This window comes from Lepidochelys kempii, chromosome 26 (genome assembly GCF_965140285.1).
Source record: "Lepidochelys kempii isolate rLepKem1 chromosome 26, rLepKem1.hap1, whole genome shotgun sequence".
NCBI classification, from domain to species: Eukaryota; Metazoa; Chordata; order Testudines; family Cheloniidae; genus Lepidochelys; species Lepidochelys kempii.
In genome coordinates this window covers 13,194,141-13,221,955 of record NC_136405.1, presented here as the reverse complement: position 1 = coordinate 13,221,955, position 27,815 = coordinate 13,194,141, and the positions used below count along the sequence as shown (strand labels likewise).

Here is a 27,815-nt window from a genome sequence, read left to right as displayed (position 1 = left end):
TCTCAGCCATCTGTATCTGTCGGCTGGTGCCCAGAATGTGGTGAGGTAACTGCTTTCCTTATCCAGTAACACTTGCCAATAGCCATCTTGGGCATCAAGTACTGAGAATACTTTTGCTTTTGCCAAGTCAGGTAATATTTCTTTAGTTGTAGGCATCAGATACTGAGCTCTTTATACTGCTATGTTTAAGCTGATTGAGTCTATGCAAATGCACAGCTTGGTTTTCTTCTCAATGGCTGCCATGCGGCTTATCCAACTTGTGGACTCTGTCACTTTAGCAGTGATTCCTCTCTCTTTCCATTTGCTTTATTGCTTCCATTATTTGTTCTCTTAATGCAGTGGGTACTGTGGGAGCCTGCTGATGTACTGACTTACTTGTTTTATCTATTTCTAGGTATAACATGCCTAGAAGACAGCCCCGTCCTTCAAAAATATCATGGTAATCTTTTAACAGCTTTACTGCAGGAATGCCATAATGTGTTGTCTGCTCTGGATATGATTTTTGCATTGCTTGTGTGTCTATTGTATGAATTGTTTGTCTTGGATTTAGTGTCATGCATGCATTTGAGGTTTTTACGGTTTTAGAAGTTTTTAAGGTCAGGCTTGACAAAGCCCTGGCTGGGGATGATTTAGTTGGGGATTGGTCCTGCTTTGAGCAGGGGGTTGGACTAGATGACCTCCTGAGGTCCCTTCCAGCCCTGATATTCTATGATTCTGTGATTTGTTTTAGTAAAAAGCAGTAGCTTCTGTTTTGCCTGTATTACCTGAAATTTGAGCCTCAGTACCCTTCCTTGGTTTTCTGCTTGTAGCTGACATGGTCCGAGTGGTATTCTGATTGTGCCCACTATTCCATTTTAATTTAGCTTTGCTCGGTGGCGGTTTCACTTTCTTCTCTCGCATAATGCTGAGGAAGCCATTGTAGCTTTGCACGTTCCCTGATAACCCACCGTCTATTTGGCATTCAATTTCCTGTTTGTTTGTGCGCTGCCGCCTTGTCTTTGCTAGTCTGGGCGTTTAAGCCATGGGTTTTTGCTGTATTGTTCCTGCATCTTTCATCGCTACTCCTAATGTGTCATGAGTTAGGTTCATCTTTTAATAATCACTTGAGTCAGCCATTTTGCATATTGATGAATTGTTTTTCCAGATTCTGGATGACGCTTGTTGAAAAGATCCCTTTCATATCGGACATGTTTTGTGGGCTGAAAACGCTTTGGGCACACGTCTAGGATTGCACCTGGGATTGTACCTCCCACTCTGCTGCTGCCATGCCCAGATGCCATTGGCGCAGGTCACTGCCTTTGTCCATTACAGCTAATAGCATGGCGGCACTTATGTTGTTTTCTTTTTTAGACAGCCCTGTTGCAATTTCATAGCTTTCCCATTGTGATCTAAAGAATGCCCAATTTCTAAACACATCCCCTTTCACGTCCATCTGCTTGGGAACGGGAATCTGGTATAGCGCTGGGATGCTGCTTTTCTCTTTGGTTTCACAATATTCTTGGTTTCTGATTTCACGTCCCCGCAGAGGAGACTCACTTCTGACACCATGCCCTGTGTGCCAGCATCCAGAAATAGAGTCAAGAGAGTGCAACATTCAGGCTGTATTCCTCCCTCCACATGTACTGTCCTTTCTCAACTAACACGTCATGAAAGTACAGTTCTCTGCACTCTTAGACATGCTCAGGCTGCAAACTCGTGCTTTAGGCTCTGGAGACCCCGGGTCCCTCCCCCGTGGGGGTGTCACACACAGGCACAGGGTTCTGAGCAGGACCTGGGGGCAGAGCCTGGTGCAGGAGGCATGTCCAGAGCAGCCTCACTGTGGGATTTGCAAAAAGAAAAGGAGTACTTGTGGCACCTTAGAGACTAACCAATTTATTTGAGCATAAGCTTTCGCACGAAAGCTTATGCTCAAATAAATTGGTTAGTCTCTAAGGTGCCACAAGTACTCCTTTTCTTTTTGCGAATACAAACTAACACGGCTGTTACTCTGAACACTGTGGGATTTGGATTCCAGGGGCTGGTGGGAGCTGGGCAGGGGGTTCCCCTAGGGACACCCTGGAATATTCGGGACACTGGGAAGCATTTCCAGCTCAGCCAGCTCAAGCTCCCTCCTGGGGAGACTCAGGATTTTGCTAGCCATTGACTGGGAACGTCCATCTCCCAGGGAAACTGAGTCAAACAGGAAGTGGGGTTGAGACACTCTGTCCACAATCATGCTTCATCTCTATGGTCACAGCAGGGCAACATTCAGTATATGGCCAAGCTTGTCCACTTGAGAAATCTCACTGACAATCTACAGAATAATTCCACCAGATGTTGCATCCAGAAGATGCTTTCACATCTGTTCACCCCTCCCTTAAGGGTTTCATTTTAACAGGTACAAGTGAAGACAGGAGCTTTTCTGTCATGTCCATGGGGACACCATATAAATTATCCTCTTTAAAAATCATTTTTTCTGCAGGTCAGATCCTCAGCTAGTATAAATCCGGTTAGCTCTGTTGACTTCAGGGGAGTGGTGCTGATTTACACCTGCTTAGGATTTGGCCCGATGGAGTCAAAATGGTGTTAAACTGGAGTAAAGCAGTGGTGAATCAAGCCAAATAACTCCGATTTTGGAGTTACTCCACTGAATGACCAATCTTGGCTGGGGCTTCTAGGAGCTACAGTAATACAGTTAGGAAATGATCATCATAATTAATCGGCCAAGCAAAGCGAGGCCTTACACTCAACTCAGTGGCATTTTAGTTTGCCCGTCTGTCTGCAACTCGAAAACTTGAAAGCTGCATCTGATCAATTCTGAAATTTCAGGAACTATGCTTGGTCTCAGTGGGCAAAACCCTGTTGAATTTGGTGAAAATCAGAGAAGCAGGAAGGCCTGATTTCCATTAATCTAAGTATTATGATTATACAGGCTCTGGATACAGGGGTCAGGCAATGATCTCAGGCTTAGGCTAGGTTAGGGCTAGGGGTTGGGGATTTGAGTCTGGGTGCTAAGAGCTTCCTTTGCCCGCAGCACCAAATGGGCATGCTATGGGCCTGATTTTAATGGAAATGAGGCTGCTGGAAGCATCTCACACCCCCTCTGGCCAGCCCCCGAGCCGGTACCCGTGCCCTCACTCTGACCTATCACCCCAACCTCATCCGTGGGGGAGGGTGCTGGCCACAGTGGGCGTGAGGGGTCTGGCTGGGTATACAGCTCGGTCTACGTAAGCAACAAAGTGTGCGAAACCTTATTCATATTAAAAATAATTAATGATAGGAAAGTCTTTTATTCTGTCAGCGTCCAATGAGTTACTACTATGACAAATTTGGAGCTGCCTGCAATAATTTATGAATACTAATGTTTTCTATATTTATCTGACTCTCATAAGGGGAGGTTTACTGTACCTTGACTGGGATTAGTGGGATGTCTAGTATATTCATATATGGAGGGAATTCAATAGCAGGATGGTCAGGCAATGCATCCAGGAAGGGTGGGAGGTAGAATGAGACGGACGCTTCTCAGCAAACCCTCAAGAGACAATGCAAGAGCTGTTCACTTTGGATACTTGGGGCAGCAGGTCCAAGGGTGTGAGCTGAGGAAGCAAAGAACTTTGGCTGGAGCTAAAGACAAGCCCTCAAGGACAGGGGCAAAGAGAGCCAAGGGGAACAGACTGAGATCCAGGGGCCTGGGGTAAGTTAGGCCTGTCTGGAAGTCTAGATAGACATGCGTGTAAATGTGGTGTTGTTTTAAAAATCCTTTTCTTTTATGCTATGCTTACTTCCTGCTGTTAAGATTAAACAATCCTTTATTTTAAGAAGGCTGCCTGGTCACTGTATTCACTGCTGGCTAGAAGCCCGTGAAGGGAAGAACTGCAGTTATCCAAATCCTATGGGGTAAGCCTGGTTGATAAACAGGGTCCTGTAGCCTAGGACCTAAGAGAGGGAAAATCATGGGCGGGGGGAAGGCCCAGGGAGCGACACTTGAGGAGGGCACGCTCTGGGGACATCTACACTGCAGCTGGGGTGCAATTGCAGCTCATGTAGATGTACCTGCCCTTGCTTTGATCTCGCCAGCTCACTAAAAATAGCAGTGAGAACACGGCAGAGCAGGCTGCAGACTGCCTGATCTCCCTGTGAGTGCAATCGTGAGAGCCCCTGCTGCTGCATCCTCTGGTCTGTTTTTAGGGTACAGCTGAGACATGTACATCAACACGAGCTGCCCATCTGCACTGCCCAGCTACCGTGTAGGTGGATGGACCAGCAGAGAGACCAAGAAAGGGGCCAATGGCGCAGCTAGCCCTGTAACCATGACAGCTACATTTTAAATGGCCAGCAGTTAAATAGAGCGGTTAGATAACAACTGTTAGATGCCAAATGATGCAACTTTGTAGTTGAAGAAGCAGAAAGAAAGAACCTACAGCGGCATTATGGGATCAATCCTGCGCTCTTTACTCAGCAGGAATCCCACTGGACGGGATTCTGATCTCGCTCGGCTTTCATATCAGTGCAGCCGCAATGAGTTCTTCCAGCGGGCTTATTTCTCTCTCCTTTACACTGGTGCAAACCACGAGTAACTGCAGAATAAAGGTAACGTCAGGGAGATCAGAATCAGGCCCTTGGTCAGTTTTTAGTTTGGTGCAAGGCAAGGTGGGGTCTGGAACCTTACTCACAAATGAGCTTTCATCTCAGTGTCAGGGGGAATTTCTGCACCATCTGAGTCAATCAGGGTCTTGGTATTGATTTAAGTGGGTGTGTGTGTGGGGGGGTCACCTTCTTAACCCTTTGTGGTCTGATTCTTCTCTCCCCTATGCTGGTGTAAATCAGGAGTATCCCCACTTAAGTCAATAGTTACGTTGGTGTAAAACTAGTGGAAATGAGAAGAGAATCAGGTCCTTGAATGTTTAAACAGTGGCCCAGGCACCACTTGACTTCTGTTTTGAGAGCTTCCATAGAACTTAAGTGGAACCTGAACCTTGGGCTGACTCTTTGCACAGGGGAGGATTTCACCCATAAGGTGCCCATGAACTATGTGGGGGCAGCCCTGTGTTTAAAATGTGTCCAAAAAACAGGTCCTCTGTGAAATCTCCGTCTGACTCAATTGTAGACAGAATGACCTAGAATTTTAATACAGGACTATGAATAAATAGAAATATACACCGCGGAGAAATGGCTTCCAGCTCACGGAATAGATTGGGGCGCTCTACAGACACCCGAACTCCATGGCTATGGCCGTGTCTTCCGCTCTCCCTATAAAGAATTCAAGGTCAGGATGAGAGTGAGCAACAACTGAAGAAGGGTCTGGGGGTATGGCTAGCAGGAGGGGCAATCGCAGCACTATATACAGAGGTCAGATGTAGCCAAACTCCTCTGCTATCGTCAGGTCTCTCTCTCTTTCCACAAAAAATTGTCTCTTCCCCAGGGCTGTATACTGGGCAGCGAGCTCCCTCTCCTTCTGCGCTCGCCTCTTCATCGCATCCCGCTCCGCTCTCTGCTCCGGGGGGATGGGCAGCGACACTTCCAGCTCCTGGAGGGGCCGACTCTTCAGGATGGCAGGAGGGGGCTGGGTTCCCCCTCCGGGACGCCAGGTAGGCATGGAGCTGAGAGAAGGGAGAGGAGTGCGCTCGTGGGGCAGAGGCACGTCCTTCCCAAAGGAGGGCTTGGTGGGAGGCTCTCGGCTGCTGCCCTGCTTCAGAGCAACGCGTCTAGGTGATGCTAAAGCAACTGGCCTTGTATTTCCTGGGGCACGATAAAGTTTGCCAGTGACTTCCCATTGTCCATCCCTCCTACCACCACAGGTTGACTTTGGGTCCTCAGGAGGCCCCGGGGCTCTTTTGAGACCCAGCAGTGGCATTGGCCAGGCACTGGAAGAGCTTCCTTCAGCCTTGTTGGACTGCAGAGCTGGAGCTCCTCGAGCAGGGCCCAGTGGAATCAGTTTCTTTCCCAACGGGTGGAAAACCTGGATAGACTCCAGCATGTGTAGCCCCAGGTGGCTCCGGGGCATTTTAAAAGGCTCTCGTTCTGGCTGGAAGATTTTCCCACCCTCTTGACTTCCAGGTTGTTTATCCTCCGGTTTTAATTTCCCCCTGCCCTGAGGCGTACTTTTCCCCTTATCATTCCCTGAGCTGCTTAGTCTTTTGTGCTGCCGCTCTTCAGGCTTTGAAACATCTGCATGGTCTTCTGGTTTCCTCGGAGGCTGCCTCTTGAGGTCAGTTGTCCTCTGTTTCGAGTCAGCGCATGGAATGTCTCGCCCGTCCCCTAAGGCAGTTACAGTTCTGGTGTCAGTGGTGTTCTCGGCAGGGTGACGGTTCTCCAGATTCCCTTCCCACAGATCATCAGGGAGATGATCCCCTGATGCTGTCTCCTTCTCATCTTCAAGCCTCTTAGTGCCTGTTGCTTGGTCCTCTTCAGAGGGCTGGGCTGGTTGAGTAGCTGCTGGCATCTCTGAACGATTTGCTCCTAATTTCTGGGGATCAGCGAGTCCGGGTCCCTGCTCAGCAGAAGGCTTGTCAGACCCCACTGGGGGCATAGTGGCAGGAAGTGTCGAGCATTCTGCCTGCTTTGAAGCTTTCCTGGGCGATTTGCCCTTCCCAGGTGCGGGAGGCGAGGCTCCGTCCTGGGATTCAGTGGTGAGTGGAGGTTTGATGATATTCTTTCCCGCGACATTCTCCCGAGAAACGTGTTTCCCTAGAGGCATCTCTTGGAGGGAATCGTTTCCTGTCACCTGCCTGGGACCAATGGGCCGGTCACTGTGTGACAAGGAGTTAGTTGCCTGAACAGACTCAATGCAGGCCATTAGCTGGTTAATATCAGGGATTTCTAAGGGGAACAGTGGTGGCCCCTGTGATCCCTGAGGCATCTGAGACCCATCCAGGGCCTCAGGAAGCATCTCTGGGCTGATGGTTTTCACTCCGCCTCCCTGCTGAGCTGAGCCTGGTTGTAGGCAGAAGGTCTTGGGCTCATGCAGCGTTCCAGACAAAGGGTCCGCCTCTGAAAGGAAAGAATCAGGAAAAGTCAGCGACGCGTGAAGCAGAAGATGTTGTGTCTGGGTGCGGCAGGGCGACTAAGGGTGAAATTCCCCCTCTGCGGAGGGGCAGCGTCAGGTTTATGGGCCACTGAAGTCTCACTATGGAAGTTCAGTTACACTGAAGCGCTGGATCAACCTATCGTCCCATTGTTGTGTCAGTGTACTTGGTTTCAGCGTCGTACCTTGTTACAATATCAATGGTCTGCGGGAGTCGAGCGCAGTAAGGAGTGGCTCTACAAAGTCGTGAACGTCCAGAATAAAGATCCAGCTATCTGTTGCCCAGGACTGAATGCGCATCAGCAAACTGGAATGTTGCTACAGCTCTGCTATCACGGCTGAGTGCTTGATGACGAAAGCTGTACGAATTTGGGATTTTTTTCCCCCACTTCATTGGCCAAACAAAAACAATGGAAAAAACATTCTTTTCATTTCTGATTTTTTTTTTTTACCCATTTTTTCATACAAAAATGACGTCGATTTTGTGATGAAATGTCATCTGGAAGCAAAAAACTGAAATGTTTCCAAAACATCAAAACGAAATGTGTCGTTCACTCTGAATTTTTTTTTCCCAGCTGAAACAATTTGGCAAATTGGACATGCATTCACTAGTTATTTTGGTTGCATTTTTTGCATTTTTGTCTGAAAATTTTCAACCAAAAAATTTCACCTGGCTCAATTTATGACAGTATTACAATGACCTGGCTAGTGCCCTCTGGTGGATATGCTCAGAATGGCTGAAATGTGTGTCATAGGCCCCCATACCGCTAACAGGTAGTAGAAATTTGCTTTAGCAGTGGAGCTCTGTAGGAGCAGGAGGATCTGAGTTCTGTCCCCACTGTTGCCAGCAACTATCTAGTTGGTCAGGAGGTAGAAGGGCTTCTCTTCCTGCCGTTATGAACGCCCTTTATGCACTGTCAGCTCAGGGCATTTGAGGCTGATTCATTTCAAACATAGCATGAGCAAAGCCAAGCTATATGTAGAAACCATGTTCAAGTCCAATTGCCTGAGGCAGCCTCAGCTTTGGAAGAGTCTGGCCCCATACCATTGTCCAGCCAAGCTATCTTCCCAGCCTGAATTATCCTTAATCATTTTAAAACCAGGCTTTAAAATGGTTCAGGGACCACAGTTCCCAGCCCCGTGTGAATGGATCCTTCGTCTTCACCTCAAATTGCTCAGGACCTGATCCAAAGCTCAAGGAAGTCAATGGAAAATCTCCCAGTAAATTCAACATCCTTTAGTTCAGGTCTCAAGACAATGGAGCAATTGAAGTATGAAAGATTCACCACCCAGCAACAGGGGCTGGGGGTATCATCCCAGAATGAGGAAGTGCATTATATTAGCAGACAGGGACCCCCATTATAAGTACTCCCGAAGAACCTCTTAGCTGGATTACTAAAACTCAACCCATGGATTCATTAATGGCCTAATCCAAAGCCTTTTGGAGCCCACGGAAAGACTCCCCTTGGCTTCAGTATGCTTTAGCTTAGACCCTCTCTTAATTACTTCATCATGAGTCCCACCAGCAAATGGTCCATTCTCCCTACATCTCCCAGATGAAGGTTTTAACCCCACTCACCTGCTGTGCTTAGAAACTGTAAGTAATGTGCATTGTGCATATACTAAAGACAGAGACATAGACAGAATGGACAACTGAATGTTCCTTTCCTCACCTTTGATCCCTGGATTGATGGCCTGGGAATCCCTGGGCTGGGCTGAAACTGGATAGTACAAACTGGCCGAAGAGGATGGGCGGGTGCCCATTGGCTGGATGGCTTTCAGGACCAGAACCATTTCACTTTGGGTGTTTGCTGGCACTTTAATGATCCTGCCTCTTTGCACAATGGAGCCCATCTCTCCTGACTCCTGACCCCTCATGTCACGGTTGTAAAGGTAGGCTCCTCTCCAGTCCTGCAAAGGAACTTGCTGGCCACGGCCTTGGCTTTGATGAGCCTGCACTGACGTAGTCGGGGGCTGCAGCTGCATGAGGCGGGCATTTGCGGGAGGCTGAATACGCCCGTACAGGTGGCCCATGGGGCTGACTCTGGCGGCGTTGTTAAACTGAGGTGGTGCAGAGGGAGCAGGGCTGGGCACTTCCTGGGCTACGAGTGTGACAGGGAAGTGTGCAGAGATTGCCGCAGTCCCATAGGAATGACCCTTCACTCCCCATTCATAGACGGTGGGGTATGGAGCAGCTGACCTGGAGATCTGTATCTGTGCACTAGTGCCCCGTACCTCTGGCCATAGCCCTGTTTCTGAAGGCTGATATGTAAAAGCATTGGTGTTTCCTGGGTTAGCTTGAATGGGCTGGCTTGAGCCGGAAGGTAGGAGCCAAGCTGAGCCGGTAGCTGGTACAGATGGCCTGGAGAAGTTCTGAAGGCCTCCTCCCATTGAAAGGCTGTCCGTCACTTCGGGGAAGCTCAGCTGATCAGGGTCTGGGTCTTCTGAGGATAGAGCGTTGTAGTTCTCTGCACAGAAAAACAAACAGATGAGCCTGACATTGCCCAGGCTCCCATAGCAACCACCAGCCTTAGATAAAGGACTGGAAAACTACCCCAGACTCTGCCTTGAGAACTGGAGACCCAGCAGTGGCTACCTCAAACCTACAGCCCAACCTGCTAGTCAAACCAGGGGACAGGCAGCTCGCTTGGCCCATCCATCCACTCACCAGACAAGCCTGGGGCTTCTCTCTCTCACCAAAGTCAGTGAAGTCACTGCGGATTTACACAGGTGTAACTGAGAGCTGAATTGGGCTCCCACTGCTGTCATAAAATGGTTTGGTCAAGATTTTTATAACTCAGGAGAGAATTTTGTGTCCATGTTGCAGTTTCCCTGCACAGTCAGTTAAGGGTCCCCTATTGTTGTCTGTGTGGGTCTCTCGTGCCGCAATAGGGGAGAGAAAAACAATTATAAACAGGAAATTTAGATTGCCTCTGCTGTCACAATGCCAGGGTGACTTAGGAGCAGGGACATAAGAACTTAATAACATAAGAATGGCCATACTGGGTCAGACCAAAGGTCCATCTAGCTCAGTGTCCTGTCTTCCGACAGTGGCTGATGCCAGGTGCCCCAGAGGGAATGCACAGAACAGGGAATCATCAAGTGATCCATCCCCTGTTGCCCATTCCCAGCTTCTGGCAAACAGAGCTGAGGGACACCATCCCTGCCCATCCTGACTAATAGCCATTGATGGATCTATCCTCCATGGATTAATCTAGTTCTTTTTTTAACCCTGTTATAGTCTTGGCCTTCACAACATCCTCTGGCAGTGAGTTCCACAGGCTGACTGTGTGTTGTGTGAAGAAATGCTTCCTTTTGTTTGTTTGCTGGAACCACTGTCAGTGCCTTCGTTTTTAAACAAAGACCCTTCAAGTTTTCTCTCTTACGCTTGAGACCAACAACCCGTTCCTGGCATTGGCTGCCTTCCACCAGCCCCACTCCCCACACCCATCCCTTTTGTAAGCTGATGACATGAAAACTCTAAGTAACCAAATCCCTGTATCTTTGGTACCCCAGGTGCTCCCTTCTCCTCACCCCCACCATCTATTGCTTTCACTTGTCCAGAACCCCCAGCGTGTCACATGTTCCCCCACATGGTCTTCCTAGCTCCATGCCTAGCTTGACCTCTCCAGCTTGGAGAAGGGAGAGTGGTGCTGTGGAAGCAGCTTGACCCTTCCACATGGGCATGAGGGAGCTGTGCTTACAAATACTCCCCTCTACCTATGAATCATGGGGACCCAATCTGGCCCTCTGGACAATACCTATCCCCTACCTGCCATGACTGAGGGGAAATGACTAGCGCTGTATCTATGTCAATGTTCCTTGGAGGGACCAACTCCCCACACAGTCGACCGGAGCACACTTCCGGTAGAGAATGCTCTGTTACATTGTGAGGATACAAATTTGTTTAGTGGTAAGCCCCACGGTAACCCTGAAGATTCTAACATGTCATTGAAGATTGTGAGGTGAGGGGAAGGGCAGTGAATCTTAAGATGAAAGTTGAGGTCATAACGTGGGGGCAGTTTTATTGGGGAAAGGGATGACGGGGTTGCCACCAGGAAGGCAAGAGTGAATTAGTGAAGATGGAAAATGATCCAGCCATGGGATAAAGCCCCACAGGTGGGATAACTCAACCTCATAGCACTATACAAACATCAATGAATGACTCCTCACAGCTGTCCTGGGCACTGGGTGACACCATCCCACATGTACAGTTGGGAAAAGTGAGGTTGCGATGATAAGGCCCAAATTTTCACAAGTCAGCCCTGATTTTGAGGGTACCTCTACACTGCAATCAGGAGGCGAGGTTGCAGCATGTGTAGCTAGATTTGATCAAGATCTGCCTACCCAGGACCCTGAGTCCATATTTGAGCGGCCACCCTCCATGCTGCCATGGCTTCACTGTTATTGTTATCCAAGCTAGCTTTGATTTAGCTAAATCAAAACTAGCTCGGGTACGTCTACATGGGCGGCAATCACACCTCCCAGCTACAGTGTAGACATACCCATTGTATCAATTTCAAGCAGTATTGCCAACCTGAAGCATCCAAAAACCATGAATCAGGGCCCCTTCCCCCCTCCCCCACCCAAAAAAAATCACTGGACTGGCTTAAAAATCAGGAGATTTAACAAATAATAAAGTCAGAATGAAATCCTGGTCCCATTCCCATTGACTTCAATTGAGAGTCTTCTTCATTTGCCAGCCAGCTTTTGAACCATTCAGTTTCATGATTTTAAGCTTTTCCCTGTAGCCATGAGGACTGGAATCTTACTTTTCTTATCAAACAAAGGCTGAGATTCTGTTGTATTCACACCAGATTCTATTGCTTTAAAAAATATTGCAAGGCTCATGATCAGACTGAGAGACGCCGGGCCAGCCTGACTGAACTCCCAGCGATTTCAAGGGCTGCTATGAATTCTCAGCTAATCGGAACATTGGACAGCTTCTATTCAGATGCCTAACTTGAGGCTTCTAAATTTGAACACGTTGGCTAATACCTCATCTCCCTTCTCCCTTTCAACTTTTTCATCAATAATCTGGAAGTAAATATAAAATCACTGCTGAAAAAATTGGCAAATGACTGGATGAGTGGTGAACAATGATGAGAACAAGGCAGGGCAATCAGACAGAGTGATTGTACCGCTTGGTAAGCTGAGCCCATTCACCAAAATGCATTTTAATGCATACAGCCAAATGCAAAGTTATCATCTAAGCACAAGGAAGGCAGGCTGCACCTACAGAATTGGGGAGGGGTGAGGGGGGAGCTGTGTGTCCTGGTAAGCAGTGACTCTGACAAGGATTTAAGAGTCACAATGGACCAGCAACTTAACATGAGCTTTCAGTGTGATGCTGTGGCAAAAAGGGCTGATGCGATCCTTGGATGTATAAGCAGGAGAATAGGCAGAAGGCGTAGGGAGGTGGTTTTACCTCTGTATATGGCATTGGGGAGACGGATACTGGAACGCTGCTACAGATCTGGTGTCCACATGCTTTAAAAGGACGTGGAAAAGCTGGAGAGGGTGCAGAAAAGAGCACCAGAGATGATCTGAAGGCTGGAGAAAATGCCTGAGACCGAGAGACTTAAAGAGTTTATCAAGATGAAGAGTGAGAGGTGACTTGCTTACAGTGTATAAACACCTTCATGGGAAGAAAATAGCCGGTAGTAAGGGGCTCTTTAATTTAGCAGAGAAAGGCAGAACAAGACCCAATGGCTGGAAGTTGAAGCCAGACAAATTCAAAGATGAAATAAAGCACAATTTTTGAACAGTGCGGATGGTTAATCACTGGAATAAATTACCCAGAGAAGTAGTGGATTCTCCATCTCCTGATGTCTTCAGATCCAGACTGGATGCCTTTCTGGAAGAGATGTATTAGCCAAACAGAAGTGATTAGGCTCAATACAGGGGTAACTGGGCTGTGTGGTACAGAAGGTCAGACTCGATGATCTAAAGACCCTTCTGGCCTTTAACTCCAGGAATCTATATATACCAGGGACATTTCGTGAGCCAGGCCTAAAGTCTGCATGGAAGTATTGTTGTCCTGTGTAATTTAACTGATAAAGTGCTGCAGTGTTATCTGGAGCATTTAACCTCTGGAAGGGTTCACCATAGGTGAATTTGCAATGAGGCTCTTAAACTTTTCTCTGTTTCCCTTTAACACCAAGGCAGAGGACCTTATTCTGATCTCACTTACCCCAGCGCAAATCTGGAGCAGCAACATTTGGTTTACAGTCATGCCTATAGGACCCAACTGAGATCAGAGCCCCATTGTGCTAGGTGCTGTACATATATTACTCATGATGTACACCAGGGTGAGAGCACAATCGGGCCTGTACAGCTCACCTCCATACCCCAATCTTCCCAAAATTCAGGGCTGCTGCAATCTGGGATTTTGGTTTGGCTCACATGACCTAGAATTGAATGACCAGATGGACCTAGAATTGAATTCTCCTGTAGATCAGAAGTGTCTGGACCAGCCTCCATCTCTTTTCTTACCATGGCTGGGGTGAGCTGAGCTTCCCCATATCTCCTGCCACCCCTTGATGCCTTTCCTGGAAGGTAAATCCCTTCTCTCTGTGTGCCAAGAGGCATGGTGCCTGGGGGACTGGGTTCTTTGTCTCCTTCTCTGCCTCTCCTGCACTCTGTCCTTTCTCTTGTCTTCTCCTCTCTCCTGGTGATCTCCAAACCCATATGGTCTCTTCCCTCCTCTCCTCATCCTAGCTGTCTCCCCTCTCTCCACCCCATTGTCTCATCGTCTCTCTCCCTTCCATCTCTCACAACACACTACTTTTACCTCCTTATCCCCTCCTTGTTAGTGCTCTGTCCAATCCACCCATTTCCCCTGGACAGTCCCGTGCTACAGGGCAGGAATCAGTGGCCCAGATTAAATGCACCAGCAGCACCAGGTTGGGAGCTAGGTCATAGAGGCATTCTTGAATTTTCACCCGCTGCCAAGCTCTTGCCCTCTGCATGTAGAAGAGCAAGAAGCAGCTCTTGTCCTTTGTATTACACACCCCGGTATGGAATGAGCTTTAAAGCTGCGGCCCACTTGCAATGCTCTCTCTATACCCGTCTGTCACAACATGCCCAAACACCAGGTTTATTAGGGTTCTTTTCCAAAATCAATCCTGCTTTCCCTCTGCACTAATCCCTCAGTCCCTATTCTGTCCAGTAAGCCATCACTGCTGGCTATATCCCTCCTCTCTAGCTGTCTCTATGGGGGAGAGGGTGAAATCCCCCTGTCTCTTTCACCCTCTCGTCCCCATTTCCTTTAGGCCAGGACACTCACCAGACTTTCCCCCGCTATGATGTCAACTCTCTTTTTTTTCTCACTTTGGCAAACAATATGGGAATGCTTTCTGCTGCCCCCCCCCCCCCCCCAGATTCTGCCTGAGGCTAGGGCTGTGGGCTGGGCTAGGCTAGGGCTGAGGCAATGGCACCTTCCCCCCACTCCCCACCCCCCAATCTGCTGTTCCTCTCTATCCCTTTGAATTCAACTGCTGTTTCCCAACTGCCATGGAACCATCCACTGTCCCTTCAACAGGACATTATTCGGTGGCTGTTGTCACCCGGTCTGGCTCCAGCAAATGACATCGCTCCTTGCAGAGGGACACACCATTCCTCTTCTTTGCGCTGGAATGTGTGTGCACATTTGGGAGTAGGAGTGGTTTATGCTGCTTGATACTTGGGATGAGTGAAAACACTGTATAGGAATCACCTGGATATCAGCTGGATATGAATCAGTGGTGTGCCCTGTTGCCAATAAGGCCAGCGCATATTGGGCTGTATTAGTAGGAGCATTGCCAGCAGATCGAGGGAAGTGACTATTCCCCTCTATTCGGCACTGGTGAGGCCACACCTGGAGTATTGCGTCCAGTTTTGGTCCCCACACTGCAGAAGGGACGTGGACAAATTGGAGCGAGTCCCGTGGAAGGCAATGAAAATGATTAGGGGGCCGGGGCACATGACTTACAAGGAAAGGCTGAGGGAACTGGGGTTATTTGGTCTGCAGAAGAGAAGAGTGAGGGGGGATTTGATAGCAGCCTTCAATTACCTGAAGGGGGGTTCCAAAGAGGATGGAGCTCGGCTGTTCTCAGTGGTGGCAGATGACGGAACAAGGAGCAATGGTCTCAAGTTGCAGTGGGGGAGGTCTAGGTTGGATATTAGGAAAAACTTTTTCACTAGGAGGGTGGTGAAGCGCTGGAATGGGTTACCTAGGGAGGTGGTGGACTCTCCATCCTGGTTTTTAAGGCTGGGCTTGACAAAGCCCTAGCTGGGATGATTTAGTTGGAGATTGAATCATAGAATATAGGGGTTGGAAGGGACCTCAGGAGGTCATCTAGTCCAACCCCCCCTGCTCAAAGCAGGACCAATCCCCAATTTTTGCCCCAGATCCCTAAATGGCCCCCTCAAGGATTGAACTCACAACCCTGGGTTTAGCAGGCCAATGCTCAAACCACTGAGCTATCCCTCCCCCCATTGGTCCTGCTTTGAGCAGGGGGTTGGACTAGATGACCTCCTGAGGTCTCTTCCAATCCTAATATTCTATGATCCTTCTGGATCAGGTGGCCATAGCTCCTTGGATGATCAATTCCCTGCAGAAAGACAAGGTGGGGGAGGTAATATCTTTTATTGGACCAACTTCTGTTGGTGAGAGAGACAAGCTCGGAAGTGTGTCTCTGTCAACAATAAGAGTCGGTCCAATAAAAGATATTACCCAACCCACCTTGTCTCCCTAATATCCTGAGACCAACCTGCCTACAACACACCTCAGAAAGACAGACAAAGCTGGCCACCTTAGATTCTCAGATATCCTATGGGGTCGTGATCCTGAGACGTGCTGAATGCCCTCCACTCCCATTGACTTTACAACACCCCTAGTGCCTTTTCTAAAGATGGGTACAACATTTGGTACCCTCCAGTCATCCAGTATAGCAGCTTTTTAAAAAATGCTGCAGCCCAATCTCTGGGACCCTCCCACTTTGCAGGGTCCTACAGCCAGGGATCCAGCCCAAGCCCTAAATTCTACACCACAATTAAACTACCTCTTAAACCCAGCCCGAACAGCCTGAATCAGCTGCAGGTGTCTAACTGCAGTGTACAGTAGACAAACCCTTAGAATGTACTGCTGGTTAGGTAGGAATCTGGGACTTCAGGGTAAGAGAGAATGGGGTGCTGGGGTTGGGCTGGGTCCCAGGGGATTGTGGGTAACAGAGAGCAGGACATTGGGACTTGGTCTGGAGTATTCTGGGTAATAGACAAGAGGGTGCTGGGGCTAGCTAGGCTGGGTCAAGGGATTGTGGGTCACAGAGAAGGGGACATTGGGGGTGGGCCCCAGGGCATTGTGGGTAACACAGAACAGGACATTGGGGTGTGGCCTGAAGGATTCTGGATAACAGACAAGAAGGCGCTTGGGCTGGGCCCCGGGGGATTGTGGGTAACAGTGAAGTAGGTGCCAGGGCTGGGCCCCAGAGAGATTGTGGGTAACTGAGAGGGGTACATTGGGGCTGGGCCCCGGGGGATTGGGGGTAACAGACAAGGGGACACTGGGGCTGGGCCCCAGGGCATTGTGGGTAACACAGAACAGGACATTGGGGTGTAGCCTGGAGGATTCTGGGTAACAGACAAGAAGGCGCTTGGGCTGGGCCCCGGGGGATTGGGGGTAACAGAGAAGGGGACACTGGGGCTGGGCCCCAGGGCATTGTGGGTAACACAGAACAGGACATTGGGGTGTGGCCTGGAGGATTCTGGGTAACAGACAAGAAGGCGCTTGGGCTGGGCCCCGGAGGATTGTGGGTAATTGCGAAATGGGGGTGGGGGCTGGAGCTGGGCCGGCCCCTGCTGGGCGGGGTCGAGGCTCCGCGTGCCGCAATCCCGCGGCTTTCCGAAGGGGCGGGGCTAGCCGAAGGGGCGGGGCAAAGGGCCCAAAAGGCGGGTGGGGAGCGGCGGCGCTGGCCGTGAGGTCAGAATGGGCGGGGCGCGCTGCGCTGGCGGGGGGCGGCCGTGCGCGTGGCGGGGCCAGGTCCCCTGCGCGAGGCCGTGGGAACCGGAACCGGAAGCGCCGAGCACCGGCTGGTTTCCGCGGGGCCGCGAGCTGGGAGCGTCTCTGGCGGGGCGCCCCGGCCTGGGTATCGGGCGGGCGGCGCTGGGCGGCGGCGCGGGCTCGGGGCCGCGCTGGGGGAGCCGGGCCGGGGCCGGGGCCATGTCGGGGAACGGCAAGACCCGCCTGCCGGACAGGTGAGACCCGCTCCCCCGGCCTGGGCCCGCTCGGTTGGGCCTCCGCCTCCGGCCTGGGACTCCTGCGGGTGTGGGGGGGGTGTTACCTGGAGCCCCTCCCCCCGCTTCTTTCGAAATGGTGCCGCGTTGACAGCAGCCTTCTCCCTCCAGCCACCCCCTCCCCCCACCCCGACTAGGGAGCTCTTGGTGCCCCCGCCCCCTCTCAGCTCCTGGCCCCTTGGCGCCTCGCTTTCCGGGGGAGATCAGGGACTTGAAATCCCCCTTTCCCCTGTTCCCCGAATCCACTGAGCCGAAGCCTTCTGAGATCTTGCCCTATCTGCGTGGGGGGGGACCCTTCCCTGCTCTTCAGGTGCATCCCCCATGTCAGCCACAGCGTGAGGGCTGGACACCATCGTAAGGGAGCCTTTGTCCGTATGTTTCCTTCGGGAGGCTGCCTGTGAATTGTATGAAATCACTGGCGAGACTGTGCCATGAAATCAAAACGCCAATAAGGTTTACCCTCGCGTTTATCCCGTGTAACCCTGCGCTGAGTGCAAAACGCTGTCTGAGGTGTGGCTAGCGTCTCCCCGGTGATTTGCATTTCTGATGACTATTTCACTACTTGTACATGTGCCCAATAGAATGTGGGGAGGAGCAGGGGGTTGAAATAAGTGTGACTTGGCCTGTTCTGGTTTTTTCCCTTGGCAATAAACTGATTTTGCAATTTACAGCAAGGGGGTTGCAGCACTAATATCAATAGCTGGGCCTAAATTATCTTGAGAAGGGCTCCATCAGTGACACTAACTGATCTGGGTTAGTTGACCCAAAGAAATTGGGATTTGGTAATAAATCTGTATTCTTTTGGAAGAAGCCTTTCCACCAGGAAGGAAATAGAGCTCAGTAAAAGGGAGGCATGGGATGAAGACCGAATGTAAAAGGCAAGGGCTTGTCTACACCATGCAGCTTTTAGAAAAGTCAGCGTGCGTAATCGCTCTTTGTGAGTACTTTGTTGGCACTTTTGCCGACCAAATACTTTCAGCCCTGCGAGTGGCATTAGCTTTGTCGGCAGGAGAGTGCGCCTGCCGATAAAACCAGGTTCACACTGCTACTTGCGTCAGCAAAACCTTTGTCTTTCGCCGGGGGGGGGGGGGGGGCTTTAAGTACCTATGGAAGACAAAAGTATTGTCGACAACTTCGCAATGTAAACATTCCCCAAGATTCCACCTATGGGAAGTTGTGGCATTAATCATAACATTTCTCTTCTAGATGGACCGACTATCTCCCGCTTGGACAAAGAATGCCGGGTACTAGGTTCATCGCTTTCAAAGTTCCTTTAAAAAAGGTAAGTGAGAGATGATTGAGTTTGGCCTCTTTTTGGGTCATTTCGGGTCTGCAGTTTTTAACTGTAACAGAAAACATGGAAAGAAAAGGAGGACTTGTGGCACCTTAGAGACTAACCAATTTATTAGAGCATAAGCTTTCGTGAGCTACAGCTCACTTCTTCAGATGCATGGACTTAGTGATCTCAGAGTAGGGATTTTTCAAAGATGTTAGGGTTGGATGTGTTGAGGGGAGAACTTTATTCCAATGTGTGCACTCTTTGAGAGGAACTTATCTGAACATGCTGGCAATTCAGACCAGGTCTACACCACAGAATTCTGTCAGGGAATCACACCTCTTCACACTCCATCACCAACAGCTGGCCAGCAGAAGCCTCTAGTGTAGATGCAATTATACCAACTACACTTCTGTGGGTATACTTTCACTTGTGTGGGACAGTTTTATGATATCATAATGCACAGCTTTGTCAGTATAACTGAATCCACACAAGGAGTGCTTTGCCCATATGGTGTACTGTTATTCCCATACTGGTAAAGTAGTCCTGGTGTAAACACAGCCTAAATTTGATTTATGCTAAAGGAAAACTTGGAGATTACAACTTTTTGGGATAGAAAATAGAAGCCTGATGGGACCGTTACCCTTTAAAACTTCAGGAGAAGTAAGCTCAGAGTTAAAGCTACTGTAGTGTTTATATTGCTTTATATTGCTACCATTGTGCTTTAAGTAACAGCTCATGGAGGTTTCTCACCAAGCTTGTTGAGCATGAGTGTCCAGATGTTTAGAGATGGTATTCATCCATGGCTCTGAAAACTTGCGCCATAGGTGATTTTATGTGGCATGTCTAGGCACAGTGGGGCTGGTTTTTTGGTATCCTTCTGCTATAAAGTATTGTGGGATAGTGAGTTCCACATATGGAGCATTTTAACCTGGTAACTCCCATTCAAATGAATTCCATGTATCATTTGGATGGACATCAGAGAGCTTCTTATAAAAAAAAAAACAAAACTGACATAAATGTGGCAATCTGCATCAAAGAAAATTGTGCCTTCATCACTTCAGATGGAATCTGGAAATTAAAAATAGATCATGACGTATTTGCTGTGTGCTAAATTTAGCTGTTTCTGACAGTAATGTTGAAAGATCTTTCTCCACTATAAAGATACATGTGACTAATCACTCCTTTAAATATGCAGAACTGTCTTGGACTGTAATCTAGTACATTTGATTCAGCAATCTGTCTCCCTTGATCTTTCTACTAGTCCCAATGCTTTCAAATTAATAGCAGTGAATTACATGAAGGATATTCCTGCTGGCTCACCTCATTCACCTGGAGTACCCAGCTACTAAGGTGTTTGTCCTCTTTATCAGTATAAGTAGTAGCTGTTATTCCTTTATCAGAAATCTCTAGATGACTGTGCTTTATAGTTCCTTGTTGCCTCCTTTTGATAGTGTCTCAATTGCTATGCTGAGATTTTCATCGATTTATTTCTTTACCATGCTTGTGTATTTAAAAAGGCTTAGGATGTTAAGCTTGTGAATACTGACCGTTGGCCATACGATTGGCACCAGCAGCAACATTCAGAGATGAACCTCCTCCTCTTTAGATGCATTTCTCTGCCATTTGTGTATCGTCTTAGGATTACTGTTAGCTGTGTCTAGATGTAGAGAGCTCCAATCACTGTAGTGTGTGGTTTCAGAGTAACAGCCGTGTTAGTCTATATTCACAAAAAGAAAAGGAGTACTTGTGGCACCTTAGAGACTAACCAATTTATTTGAGCATTGGGATTCTTGGAACACAGCTGAGTAGTCTAATGCACTAATGTCAGGGAGAAGATGCTTTCAATAGATCAATATCAAGGTGCTTCAGTATTTAATGTATCTGCATATACCTGAGGCCTCTTTCTGTTTGGTACCTGGATTCTGACACCATCTACCTTTTTAGGGAGTACACCATTATGCTGTGGGTTGGTGGGGTGCATGGGAACTCCCCTCCCAAAGCTGTTGTGGGGTGTTTAAGTGCCTTGAGATTCTTGGATAGGGTGCCATAGTTGTGCACAATATACTATTAAATATTATTTCTCGCCAGAGTTTTGAATGGAGACTTGCCCCAAAAGACAGATTTTCTCCTTTTGACCTCCTTAAGAAAATTAGAGAACAGAAAGAAGAACTTGGCATGATCATTGATCTAACATACACAACACGCTATTATGGACCAGAGGTAAGTTAGGATGCAACAACTATCCTAGGCCCAAGTACTTCTGCTCCCTCACGGATTATTCTATGGCACATTGAGCATGTCGGTTAGCCTCTCTGTGCCTCAGTTTCCCATCTCACAGTGTCATTGGGAGGATTAATCCATTGAAAATTGAGACTCGGATACTGTAGTAATGGGGGTGGGGGGAAGATTGTGCCTGTGTGGATCTGAAAGCAGGATCAGGGCCTAAAAATCCTCACTATGCCCAAGTGAATGAAGTGGGCTTCAAATTTCTCTGAATATGGTGGACTCTGTAAGTGACTATGTGTTACCATGGTCTGTCATTTCACTCTCAGCACCGCTAAACAAAGGCTTCCGAATTCCAGTTCAAACTATTATTTATTGGTGACATTAATTACCTGGAAACAGTTGTTTCAGATACTCCCCTTGCCCTTCTGCTACATGCACTTTGTTTTGTAAAAGACAGATGAGAAGGAAACCTGGGACAAACAAGAAACAATAGCAAAGGAATGTGTGGGTCAAAAGTGTTTTTGATGGTACCTCACAGTTGTCACTAGGAGGACTAAGTGGGCTATCAGAACTTGCATCTTGGTAGTCACTTGTGAATCACTGTTACTAAATATGGGCTGTGTAAAGTCTCCATAATAGTCTAGTGTAAAACTACTCTAGTTCAGAACTCTTTATGGTGTGTGTTTTATTTGAGCCCTTACATCAGTTTTGGTTTGCTGGAAGAATAGTTTCAGGCAAATTTTACTCCATGTACTTACACATAATTGTATTTAAGCACTTCTGAGAGATGCATGGTAAAACTGACAATATGGTGCTGTTGTAACTTACCTGAGTTATTGCGGAGGATTTCACTTACCAGACTAAAATCTCACAGGCACCCTTTCAGGTTTAGTTTTTAAACTATAGAAGCATTTCCTTTCTATAAAGCACGTGGACCCCTTTCAGTGATGGGAATGTTTGGTTTTATGCTTCATACAAAAAATGTATTGGATTCCCCTGGTTTTTTTAGGAGCTACCAAAGACACTGTGCTACTCCAAGATCTTGACGGTTGGACACGAAGTACCAGATAACGAAACAATTTTTAAATTTAAATGTGCTGTGAAAGAGTTTTTACGGGAGAACAGAGATAACGGTGAGCATAGGTTGCCTCTAATTTAATTTCTAATGCGTGTCAATGTCACTTCCTTACAGATACTGTGTATGTGCCTTATGTTAAGCATTAACCCAGGTTTACACTCCTCAGAACTCTGCCATAAGGCTGCTCTCATATGGTCTTTATGTTCCTTGTGCGATGTGCCCATGTTTTCTCCTAAACAAGATTTGTGTTGAAATTGTGTGACCTGACTGCTTTTTTTATAAGCAAGAGTTGAATAATTAGTGATAATTAGCCATAAATGCGAGCTTGTCTTTAAGCAGTGTTGTAGAGATGTTAATTTGTTTATGTTGGCGTAATCTGTGAATGACTAACAAATGTAATCAGGTTTGCTTCCTTCTCCTTTCTGATGCACACTGCCTGCCTGAAAATTAACACTATCTTAAAAAACATAACTTGAATTTCCTGTCTCATAGATAAACTCATTGGAGTTCACTGCACGCATGGCTTAAACAGAACTGGTTACCTCGTTTGTAGGTGAGTCACCTTAAACTCTTGTAGCTGAGCTGCGCTAGATGGGTATTTCTCTAGTAGCACAAGGGATGGGAAAATTACTTATCCAATGTCTGCCTCACTATACCTAATCCTGGACTCTAATGTAAAGTGCACTAGTCAAGGGCTTAGTGACCATATAAAATCTTGGATTTCATGAACAGAGCAGGATTAGAAGTTCTCTGAGCAGATATGTATGGATGCTCTCAGGGCATATACGTTTTTTGTGCATGAGCCTTGGTATAGCAATCAGAAATTTACCTCTGCCATAAAAGCTGTGAGTATTTCTGTAGCCCATCATGGCCTGTAAATACATAATCTTAAAAAAAGCATCCAGAGAGATAAAAGTTTGTCTTTTCATTCTTAAGCGTTATTCCCATAATTAGAGCTCATGTATTATGTTGCTCTATTCAGGTACCTAATTGATGTTGAAGGCATGGAACCAAATGTCGCTATAGAGTGTAAGTAATAAGGAGATCACTGTTTTTCCTGTTTCTTTTATGGGGCGAAACACTGGCTAGTAGCTTACATTCAAAAGGTTCTAGGCTCTTGGAGAAGAGCGCAGAGGGAGAACTTGTAAGAAGTTTTGCACTATAGGAAAATGTAAGATTGGGAGAGTGGATGGATAATAGGAAATGGGAGGGCAAAGAGGAAGAGATTTATTGTGATGATGGATTGATTTTGCTACAGTGCCCTTGGAATCCATCTTAAGCCAGACTGATGTCAGTGGATCACTGGATTTGAAACCCAGGTGACTTATGGGTAGGCGTGCAAAGGAAATTGAGCAACATTCTGCTCCATTGCCAATCCATCTCATTGCGTCTCTTACTGTAGAACAGGGCTAGGCAAACTTTTTGGCCCGAGGGCCACATCTGGGTATGGAAATTGTGTGGTGGGCCATAGGCAGCGACTCCATGGGTGCTCTGGGGCTGGAGCACCCATGGGAAAAAATTAGTGGGTGCTCTGCACCCACCGGCAGCCAAGCTCCCCGCCCCGCCGCCGCCTCCTCTCCTGAGCACACCATGTCCCCACTCTTCCGCCTACCTCCCAGCACTTGCTGCCGCCAAACAGCCGTTTGGTGGCGTAGCAAGCTCCAGGAGGGATGGGGGAGGAGCAGGAACTTGGTGCACTCAGGGGAAGAGGTGGGGCCAGGGTGGGGATAAGGGGAAGGGGTTGGAGTAGGGGCAGGGAGGGGAAGGGGTTGGGGTGGGGACTTTGGGGAAGGGTTCGGGGTGGGGGTGGGGCAGGGCAGGGGGCAGAAGGGGGTCGAGCACCCACTGCCACGAGTAGAAGTCGGTGCCTATGTGGTGGGTCATGAATGCTCGTGACATTGGGGGTTGGGGTGCAGGTGCTGGGGGTGAGGTTTCTGGCTGGGGGTGCAGGCTCTGGGGTGAAGGAGGGTGGGATCGAGGGGTTCGGAGGACAGGACGGGGCTCAGGACTGGGGTAAGGGGTTGGGGCGTGGGAGGGGGTGAGGGGTGGAGGCTCTAAGTGGTGCTTACCTCAAGCAGCTCCCGGAAGCAGCGGTATGTCCCCCCTCTGGCTGCTACGTGGAGGTGTGGCCAGGCAGCTCTATGCACTGCCCCATCCACAGGTGCTGCCCCTGCAGCTCCCATTGGCCCCATTTGCTGGCCAATGAGAGCTGCAGGGGTGGCGCTTGGGGCGGAGGCAGTGTGCGGAGCCCCCTGGCTGCCCCTACGTGTAGGAGCCAGAGTGGGGACATGGTGCTGCTGCTTCCGGGAGCCGCACGGAGCAGGGCAAGCTCCCGACCCCAGTCTCTGGCAGGAACTCAAGGGCTGGATTAAAACGTCTGAAGGGCCAGATGCGGACCCCAGGCTGTAGTTTGCCCACCCCTGCAGTAGAACCTCAGTTACAAACACCTTGGGAATGGAGGTTGTTCGTAACTCTGAACAAAACATTATGGTGGTTCTTTCTTTCAAAAGTTTACAGCTGAACATTGACTTAATACAGCTTTGAAACTTTACTATGCAGAAGAAAAATGCTGCTTTTAACCATGTTAATTCAAATGAAACAAGCAGAGTTTCTTTACCTTGTCAAATCTTTTTTTATACCTTCCCTTTATTTTAGTAGTTTACGTTTAACCCAGTACTGTACTGTACTTGCTTTTTTGGGGGGTGGGTGGGTCTCTGTTGTTCCCTGATTGCGTACTTCTGGTTCCAAATGAGGTGTGGGGCTGACTGATCAGTTCATAACTCTGGTGTTCATAGCTCTGTGTCTCTTCTTTATAAACAAGAGAAGACCTGCTCTGCCCAATGGGTCATTCATGCAACCATGAGCTGTCATCAAAGGGACATTATGTAGAAATGGAGTTGCACCTTGATGTTATAAATGGCATCTGTTCGTTCCAGTCTGCATTTCTCTTCTGTACCTTAAAGGACATCTTCCTGATATCCAACCTTCTGATACCGAAATGCTTAACCTGTGCTCATGTGACCTTAACTGAATTACTGTAAATGAGTTGGGGTGTGCTCAGTGTCAAAACCAAGGGGTTAAAATCATTCTCAGAGTTCTTTATTACTGCTAATACGGTGTGCGTCTTCAGTGCTTTGCCAACACGTGATCTGCCCCCTGTCCTGAGTAGCCTAGTGTAAAATATTTATGTATAATGGTGTTTTGTAACTTAACTCTTCCCTCCTCATAGTGTTCAACAGGTCGCGAGGGCATTCTATAGAGAGGAAGAACTATATTGAGGACCTTCAGAAGGGCCCCATCAGAATGTAAGTCACTGTTTCTACATATGTTTGTGTCTGGGTGCTAGAATGAAGACTAGTTAGCTCATGTCCGCTATTTAATGGACCTGAGTTTAGCTTTTTCACTCCTGTTTGCTGATGAAGAAGCACGGATTAGTGGATAGGGAAAAGGACTGGAAGCCAGGAGATCTGGGCTCTGTTCCACATTCTGCTGGTGACCTTGGGCAAGTCACTCTGCCTCCCAATACCTCAGTTTCCCCATCTCTAAAATGGGGATCATGCCCACTTCTTGAAGTGGTTTGAGGTGCAATTATAACTGAGACCATAAAGAGTATAAAAACTTCCCTGCAACTGCATTGAGCGATTCTGTAAATTTGGGCTGTGCTAATGGAACGTTTTTGTTTAAGGAACCATGCTGCAGATGGACAAGGATTTGATTTGATCAAAGGACAAAGCAGCATGGCACCAAATCTGGATTTCCAAGTAGCTGGACATCATCTGTATTCAGAACAGCTCCCCCTGGCAGACAGCAGGTTGGTATTTAGTTTGGGTCTGGTAGAGTGGATTGGATCAAGGGAAAAGGTATATTTGTGAAAGTGACAAAGGTAAATAGGCACACAAGATTGCAAGCCAGGCACTCAAGTTCGAATCTTGGTCCCAAAACTCACTTTGTTTAGGAACTGAGTTTAAACTCAGTTGCTAAGACTGTTTCAACCATAGTACGGACAAGACCTATTGATCTGGCTGCTACTGTGGCAATTAGTTAAATTTTGCACTGTGCCTACATACATTGTGGGAGGTGCATAATAAATGAATGTAGGGGTAATGAAATAGTTTTACTACTCTAAGATACCTTAGCACAAAGAAGGGCCCTACCCTATGATTTGGACTTCAGTGACTCTTGTGCAGAATTGCTTTTCACTCATAATAAGACTGTAACTCTTCTCCTGCTCTTAGGCTCTTCCCTTCTTGGCAAGGAAAAAGAGAACAAAGGTAAATGGCTTCCTCTTTACTCCTGGGATGTAGGCATTTGCACTTCCTCCTGTCAAGTGTCATGTCACGACATGATACCACATCTGCACCTCCCACTTCTTAAGTAACCCCCTCTAATCCTTGCTTCATGGATCTGTGGGTGAACTTCCTTTTCCTAAATCGTAATAGATTATTGGGCTGAATTTAATTCTTCCATAGTTCATGATTTGGGGGTTACAAACGTGTCTGGTTGGCTTTTGTAAGTTGAAGGAGATACCCGTACAAGAATGCTCTTTAAGAGCTCAATCTGTTACACTGGAAGGTTCAGTTCTGTATTATGTATGGTTGACAATCAAACGAAAGTGGCCAGGGGAATGTTTCATACCCTTTAATTACTCCTTCTGGGCCAAAATATGGGGGGCAGGAGGGGTATTCCTCCTGTTAGGACAAACTAGAGGGGGTGGGAGGCAGGGGAAATACCTTCTGTGAAGACTTCTTGTGCTACAGTTGACTTGCATAAAAGAGGTAGGCAGTAGTAATACTTGACTCCCACTTTAGGGTACTGTAAAGCTTCATGTTTGTAAAAGATCTTAGCGTTTTTCCTCTGTGGAGCTATGTAAATGCAAAGTATTAAGAGACTGAGAGTCTTAGCATGATTTATAGGACCTGTCAAAGTACAATTGGTGCCTCGCTAGTGCAGTTTATCTCTGGTGTGGCTTAGGAGCTTCAAGAGCTGAGATATCAGGAACAGGGCTCAGCCATCCAGGTAAATGATCTTGATCTTTCTTTTTCAGAGCCCTGTACCCTGTCAGGAATTTCCACGGAGTTTACAACCATGGGAGATCTGCTTATTACAAGGAATATGTCCCTACAGCCAACCTGGCCCAGCAAACACCCCCTTACAACTTGGGACCTGTCAACTACCCCATTCCCCTACCTTATAACAAACAGTATAATGGTTACAACGGACCATACTTTCCAGTGCAAAATCCTTACCATATACACCAGGAAATGTATAAAATGAAAACCTCCAGAAGACCCAATAGGAATCACTATACAAATTGATGTGAGGGACTCATCTGGTGGAAGAACTTGGAAGTCCGCTATATGGAGTACACTCTGTGGGTTTTTAATCTAGAAGCTTTATTCAAGAATGAGTCTTTTATTCCTTCTAATCCCTTTGCTGTGGTGCCCATTGCTGGCCAAGTGCCAGTCAGGAAACACAAAGGAAGGAATCATTAATTTTAATATTGAGACTGTTTCTAAAAGTTTTATTTTTCCTAACCACCTTCATAACAAACCCTCACCTTTTTACTGTATTAAAATATTGTGACATCCATGTTACAATGACTTATAGAGTTCTAAATGGACACCCAGGATAAACATGGACCCAAACTGAATAGGTGGTTCCCATGAGAAATGTTGTGCATTGTTTAAACTCTAAGGGAATTGTGTTTTAAACAAATGCCTTCCCCTGCAGTTGTTTATAACCAAAGCATAGCATGGCAATACCTGGAAAGGTAACCACAGTGAAACTGAGTAGTAGAGCTGGCCAGAGATCAGCCTTTCCGTCCATGAAGAAAACTCAAATTTTTGAGAACTTTCATCCCAAAGGTCAAATTAAAAAAAACTTCATGGGAAGGAAAGACTGAAAAAAATCCCACTTTGATTTCCCACAGAATTCTATGGCTTGCTGCCCAGCTC

General features: G+C 47.7%; 2 protein-coding genes across 2 annotated transcripts; one reads left to right on the top strand and one right to left on the bottom strand.

Moving 5' to 3' along the window:
• Positions 1-5,329: 5,329 nt before the first annotated feature.
• Positions 5,330-17,206, bottom strand: C26H2orf78 (chromosome 26 C2orf78 homolog). Its single transcript, XM_073324753.2, has 3 exons — positions 17,056-17,206; positions 8,677-9,471; positions 5,330-6,969 (listed from the first exon to the last, which is right to left on the bottom strand). Exons 1-3 carry the CDS (start codon positions 17,204-17,206, stop codon positions 5,330-5,332), a joined length of 2,586 nt encoding a protein of 861 aa, XP_073180854.2.
• Positions 16,993-27,452, top strand: DUSP11 (dual specificity phosphatase 11). Its single transcript, XM_073324870.2, has 10 exons — positions 16,993-17,239; positions 18,485-18,560; positions 20,646-20,777; positions 21,793-21,916; positions 22,354-22,414; positions 22,844-22,890; positions 25,091-25,166; positions 25,547-25,672; positions 26,097-26,132; positions 26,906-27,452. The coding sequence occupies exons 1-10, from the start codon at positions 17,205-17,207 to the stop codon at positions 27,174-27,176; spliced, it is 984 nt and encodes a 327-aa protein (XP_073180971.1). The 5' UTR covers positions 16,993-17,204; the 3' UTR covers positions 27,177-27,452.
• The last annotated feature ends 363 nt before the right edge of the window (positions 27,453-27,815 follow it).

Bases quoted from the DNA above. Each gene is read 5' to 3' on its own strand.
- C26H2orf78 (XM_073324753.2), bottom strand. From the start codon at position 17,206: ATGGCCCCGGCCCCGGCCCGGCTCCCCCAGCGCGGCCCCGAGCCCGCG. The intron at 9,472-17,055 runs GTTCCGGTTCCC...TTTTCTGTGCAG, and splicing joins GCCGGTGCTCGGCGCTTCCG to AGAACTACAACGCTCTATCC. The intron at 6,970-8,676 runs GTGAGGAAAGGA...CTTTCCTTTCAG, and splicing joins CATCAATCCAGGGATCAAAG to AGGCGGACCCTTTGTCTGGA.
- DUSP11 (XM_073324870.2), top strand. From the start codon at position 17,205: ATGTCGGGGAACGGCAAGACCCGCCTGCCGGACAG. The intron at 25,673-26,096 runs GTTGGTATTTAG...TCCTGCTCTTAG, and splicing joins CTCCCCCTGGCAGACAGCAG to GCTCTTCCCTTCTTGGCAAG. The intron at 26,133-26,905 runs GTAAATGGCTTC...TTTCTTTTTCAG, and splicing joins CAAGGAAAAAGAGAACAAAG to AGCCCTGTACCCTGTCAGGA.